The sequence below is a fragment of the Herpailurus yagouaroundi genome, unplaced genomic scaffold (assembly GCF_014898765.1).
Source record: "Herpailurus yagouaroundi ecotype Mexico unplaced genomic scaffold, PumYag 67793, whole genome shotgun sequence".
Taxonomy (NCBI): domain Eukaryota; kingdom Metazoa; phylum Chordata; class Mammalia; order Carnivora; family Felidae; genus Herpailurus; species Herpailurus yagouaroundi.
In genome coordinates, this window is record NW_024420586.1 from 10,711,362 (window position 1) to 10,717,755 (window position 6,394).

At 37.8% G+C, this 6,394-nt stretch overlaps 1 protein-coding gene across 1 annotated transcript in view; it reads right to left on the reverse strand.

Annotated features, from left to right (window-relative positions):
- The window catches only part of DMD (dystrophin), a 2,039,083-nt gene that overhangs the window by 1,326,065 nt on the left and 706,624 nt on the right, over window positions 1-6,394 (reverse strand). The window contains exon 22 of the mRNA XM_040468816.1: window positions 366-511. Coding sequence (XP_040324750.1) covers window positions 366-511 — 146 coding nt within the window. The remainder of the gene's footprint in view (window positions 1-365; window positions 512-6,394) is intronic.

Sequence of the window (6,394 nt, forward strand, 5' to 3'; positions counted from 1 at the left end):
AATGTGAATGGAGTTATGAATCAGGAAGCAAGGGGTGGGGGGAATAATACCACAGCTTTTATAATCATCAAAATCAGTGTGTCTGAAAATACATACTAAACAATAAAGAATATACTTCATATGCAGACCATGACACTGTCTTCAAAGGTGGAATTTCTGTCTGAGGGAGAAAAGGCACAAATGCATAAAATATGACAGTTTTAAAGTCCTCATTTTTCCAACTGGTACACCATCATACTTGCCACAATTATTTTAATTCTATTATTTTAAGGTTACACCATTGTGAAAAGAAAAGTTACACCAATGTGACTGCTTGATAGATGACATCTGCACTATTTGCTTCAGACACTCAAACATTCACAGACCTGTAACTCTTCAAGTCTCTGCTCCATGATGTCATATTCAGTGACAGTAACCTGAGGTCTAGAGAGTTTGCTTTCTGACTGCTGGATCCACGTCAGGATGGTACTCATGGTCTCCTGATAGCGCATGGGTGGCAATGTGTCAAAAACTTTATCAAAAGGGAAAAGAAGAGAATCATTTCACTCTTTTAAACTTTGTCATCATGTTTTCCTAAGTTGTCAGCAAACTCAATCACATTGCTAATTACAAATATTACCAAGTTGTAAAAACTTGAAGATATAAATTAAAATGTGATTATGACATTGAAGATAAATTCCTACTACGTATCTCACATTTTGATAGAAAGTATACACACGTACACAGACACATTACAGTGAATCTTCATATCAGCCTTGCAAGTTCACAGGGTGAAAGCCATTTTCTTTTAAGGTAAGGAAATGGCCAAACAGAGAGGCTGCACAATTTGACCATGGTGCCAGAGAAGGTACTTGGAGGAGAAACCAAGCAGAGTACATGTATACCGACTTTGATAGCACACTACTCTTTTCGTGTGCTATCATTTACCTTTGGAGAAAACAGTGTCTTTATCCACAGAAGTTGATATTTTAAATTATATCCTGTCACTTCTTATTTTGCTAAAAAAAACCTCTGTGTACTTAGTATGTGTCAGAAACTCTAATACTCTCATTGTTACTATCATTCTTAATTCTTACCTGTGAGAAATGTGTCTTTAGTCTCATTTACAGTTGAGGAAACTGAGGCTACAAAAAAAGGTCAACTAATTTGCTCACACTCAAGAGCCTAGTAAGTGTAGAGCTTAGGATTTTAAACCAGGTTTATCTGGTTTCAAAGTCAAAACCACTACTCAACAGCACACTTTCCCTGGTATCTATTTATGTATAAATTAGGGAATGAAAAATATATTAAGGAAAGTGTAATTTACGGGTATGTATATGCACTTAAACCATAAGTGTGTGTGTATGTGTGTATATACACACATGTGTATATGTATATATATACACACATACACACACACACACATATATATACACATTTTACATAACTATAATCGTATAGTTAAATTGTACCTACATTAAAGGAGAGAAAATAAAAATTTTCAGATTTGTCAGATTATAAAAAAGTGATAAGGTAACATGTCTATGGTAGAAGTGTAAAACAGTTAATTTGTAAGTAGTTGTTGTAATATTGCATGTTGCCCCAAACTCAGTAAGTAAGCATCTGCCTATGTACAGATTGAGGGAGGGAAGGAAGAAGGAAGATGATAGATAGATAGATGCATAAATGCACAGATATACAGATACATAGATACGGTGAGCCATAAATTGAAAGAACCCAATGCTTTTCAGCACAGGCCAGCGTAAAATAAAAATCTTTCAAATCTAGAAAAGAGATACACACTGAAACATTCTAAATGATTAAAAATTTGATCAATTTTTACTCTATTAACCAATGTAATTCTAGCTATAACTTAGGGAATAATCATGACCTGATACATTTTCTTTCTGTTTAAACAAAATACACATTTAGGCAAAGTATGCATTAATTTGCATAATTCAATAAACAATTCACATTATATAAAATCTCCAGTTCCCTTTAAAATCATGAGAAACTAATAAAGATCCAGACCAGCATTACATGTAGACACTCTTTAGTGCATGCATGAAACATCTTATTCCATATCTGATTCAGAGTGTTTGACTGTATTTCCTCCTTTGCTATCTGGATCCTGAGTAAATGCTCTGGGTGTTTCACAGGTAGATTGCATTGGAGGAGCTGGAATTCAAAGAGGACCTACCAACTCCGTAGCTCCTGAACTAGCCACCTTAGTTCCTACGTGTAGGTTCATCACTCAGGAAATACTTGTGTCTGAAGAGCTGTAGTAATTGCCACCCAATGGGTCTGATATCACACTCAAGTCTGCCTTCTTTCTAAGGGAGGTCCTGATTATCTTCTCCCTTCTTCACCTTCCTTCTATATAATGAAGTGAACCCTGTTCATCTCTGAATTGTTGAGTTTTTTCTGTAAAACTGCTTCTCATCTGTATGCAGGTGCAAGACAAAAAGTCTTCTCAATGAGAGCTAAGCCATACTTCCACCCTATTCTGAGAGAAAGCAGAGGACTCGTAACATGATCAAGAAGTACCTCTGTATCTCCCATGTAAGTTATCTAGCACAAGCAAAAGCCCACACAGTTTAAGATCCTCCCTAGCCTTTCCATGTGTGTTTTCACTTCCTTTAAATCCAGCTCTGTGTTCAGTTTTTGAAAGTGCAAAACTGATTTATGAGGTTACATCATGGCATAAAACTTATCATTACTGTTTCTTTTTTTCTAGAATTCTCACCCATTGTTCATAGAAGGCCCTCTAGACCGTTCACCTCTCCAGACTCGCCTTTCATCACCCTCACCCCCCTGTGCTCCAGGGACACAAAACTTCTCTGATTCTGGACTTCACCTACTACCCCTAGTCTTATTAATCCCTACTGATCGTCTTGCTTCTTTGTTAAGCAGTTCATTCTCTAGGAAATCTTTGCTTACCTTCCCAGCTTGGTAAGTCTCCTTTAGTTTCAGAGACCTGGCCTAGGCCAGGTCAAGCACTCATCTCAAGCTATAATTATAAAAACACCAGCTTGATTTTGTGATTAATGGCTGTGATTTTTCCCAGTTTCCAAGTATAATGACAGCAAGAAGCATGTGGTTTTAGCTCAGCGATTGATCCCCAATGACTACTATGGTATTATAAAAGGAATCAGTATGTGTTGGGTGAGTAACTACAGGTTAGAAAGTGTAACCTTGAGCACACACACAAAAAGAATGCCTTTGCCAGGAACACAGGAGAAAACCAGTATTTGGTGAAGCCTAGAATCTGAACAAGAGGAGAAAGAATTTACCCAGAGAATTTAGACATTCTTCTCATTCCACCCACAGAACCTTCTCAACACTGAATAGCTTAAACTGACTTTATTCCTCATCTCCTTTCTCACTTCATGGTTTCTAGACAATAGGTAGACTTTCTTTAATTGCATTTTTTCTGGTATAATTCATTTGAAAATGTACCAATGTACAATGTACACACACGTTTTGGTTTTCTCCTGGAATTCTTTTGTTTTTTTTTTAACGTTTATTTATTTTTGAGACGGAGAGAGACAGAGCATGAATGGGGGAGGGTCAGAGAGAGGGGGACACAGAATCAGAAACAGGCTCCAGGCTCTGAGCTGTCAGCACAGAGCCCGACGGGGGGCTCAAACTCACGGACCGCGAAATCATGACCTGAACTGAAGTCGGCCACTTAACCGACTGAGCCACCCAGGTGCCCCATCCTGGAATTCTTTTGACAAACAACAAAATCATGTTCAAAACTGTATCACTTCGGAACAGAACAATAGATAAGGTCACAATTTTTATTATATCCTAATGAGGAATGTTTATATTTCTATGGAAATAGGACCACCACTGCATTAAAAAAAGCTTCTACCTCTCTCTGTGTACACATACATATGAATAAGAGATATATATGTATATATTTAATATTTGTGTATCATTTATTAATTCCTTAAACTATTTATTGAGTGTCCATTTCAGCCTTTGTGATATCCTTTAGGGATACAATAATTTAAAAAACAGAGTCCCTATATTCACTGCCTTCACAGTTTACTCATGCAGCCAGATAATACTCTAATATAGTTTTGATCAGATTGTAATTAATTTTATAAAAGAGACAAAAAGTGCTGTGACAGTAAACAATAAGAACATTACATTTACACTGGGAGCTCATAAAAATTAACTTTTGGGCAAAGATATGAAGGAGTAAGAATGAGCTGTGCTAGGGCTTCTGGGAAAATACACAGGGCTCTGAAGTAGGGAATATGGGATGGTTTTCAGGAAATGAAAGGTCAATATGACGTAGAGAGAAAATAAGCACGAATGCAGCTGTAACTGGAAGTAGGCAAAGCCCCCATTTTAAGCAGAGCCTTGTAAGTACCTTTTAACTAAGACCAAAAGCCAATCATTGAATGTATTATATGCAAAGGTGTGACACAGATTTTCTTTAAGAAAAATCTTTCTGGGGGCATCTGGGTGGCTCAGTTGGTCAAGCGTCCAACTCTGGATATCAGCTCAGGATCATGATGTCACAGTTCATGAGACTGAGCCCCTTGTTGGGGCTTGGGATTCTCTCTTTCCCTTCTGCCCCCGATCCCCACAAGTACACAAGTGCTCCCTCTCTCTCTCTCTCTCTCTCTCTCAAAAATAAAGAAATGAACATTAAACAATTTTTAAAAAAGATAATTCCTTCTGGCAGAACATAGCAAATAGATTTCTCACTGTCAACAATGGATAAAGTGAAGACAAATTAGTGGTCCAGGCAAGAAACCCTGGTAGCTTGGACGAACATGATGACCATTAATAAGAAAAGAAAGTTAGATGTGAGAATGATTTGGGAGATAAAAATGCATGGGGTGGGAGAATGAAGAGCAACAGGAGAGGAAGTGAACGAGGGACAAGGAACATCAAGGATGATTCTGAGGTTTCTGACTGTGTAGCTCCATAGATGTTGTTCTTGTCCCTGATACTGGAGGAGCCAAAGAGGAAACTGTTGTCAGGTGCAGAACTGCCCACCATGGGTTTATCTTCTTGGGACTCCAAGGGTTTGCAATACCTTAAGATACTTAACTGGAAAGGCAAGGGAATAGATGAGCATAAGAACCCAGCACTTAGTGGATAGGAGCGGACTGGAGATAAAACTTTTTTGTTTACAACATACAATTAAAGCCAAGGATACCTTTACTTATATAGTTTCCTTCTAGATGTAAAAAAGCATTTGTTATCAAGCATGATTTACCTAGTAGCTGAAACTGATTATAAGGTACACAAATTATCTCATTTAAGCCAGACTTACTTGAGAATACTAGTGAAGGATTCCTAATTCTGTTTCAGATTTAAAAGTAAGAAAAAAAAATCTGGTGCAAAGGTCAGCTGCACCCAAGGGCAAACTCAGTACAACCTGTTCTACCTATGTGTCAGTGAGATATTTGTGGATGCTGCCCTAGGGACCCCAAAGTAAAAGTAGACCTAGTCCTGTTCCATCTAGGGAAGTTCACTGTCTTCTTTTTATGTAGAAAGAGAGATTAATAACTCAACTGATACTTTTCTCTTGACTGACAGTAATGAGAAAGTAAACATATTTAAAAACCTACTATCTTAAAGGATTATAAGAGTGTTATTACCGTCCTTTGGTCCAGCCCAGATGCCTGAAAGAAAAAAAAAGGCCTAAGGATTTAGTATTTCCCCAGTATTGTTTATAAATATATGACATTCGTCTCAAAATAAATATTCTTATGATGGTTTCTATTATTCTTTTGCTAAAGTGCCATTTAAAAAATATAGATACATTCTTAATGTTTCATGATGAGGGAAGCATATTCCACAAAATTAAAGTTAATATAAAGGATTATAGTTTCAGAAGCACCTGTTGTGAATACTGGGAAAGTGAATGTTAAGGGCTACCATGCTGAGCTACTGTTTATCTTGAAAGGTACAAAAAAACCCATTAATCCCCAGTCCCTTAGTATAGCCATATGAAGGATGGCAATGAAAACGTATGGTCGCATTTACATCTAAAATTGTTGTAGAAGAGTATAAAAAATGTTTTCCACATCTTTTACTTAAAGATCCCTTCTGTTATAGTCAATTGAGCTAAAAATGGAAGGGGTTTCAGAGAAGAGAAAAGGTAAGAAAGGAGAGCAAGGAGAGAACAAAAGAGACAAGGCGAGATTATTTCGTCAAAAAAAAAAAAAAAAAAAAAAAAACGGGGGCGCCTGGGTGGCGCCGTCGGTTAAGCGTCCGACTTCAGCCAGGTCACGATCTCGCGGTCCGTGAGTTCGAGCCCCGCGTCAGGCTCTGGCTGATGGCTCAGAGCCTGGAGCCTGTTTCCGATTCTGTGTCTCCCTCTCTCTCTGCCCCTCCCCCGTTCATGCTCTGTCTCTCTCTGTCCCAAAGAAAATAAATAAACGTT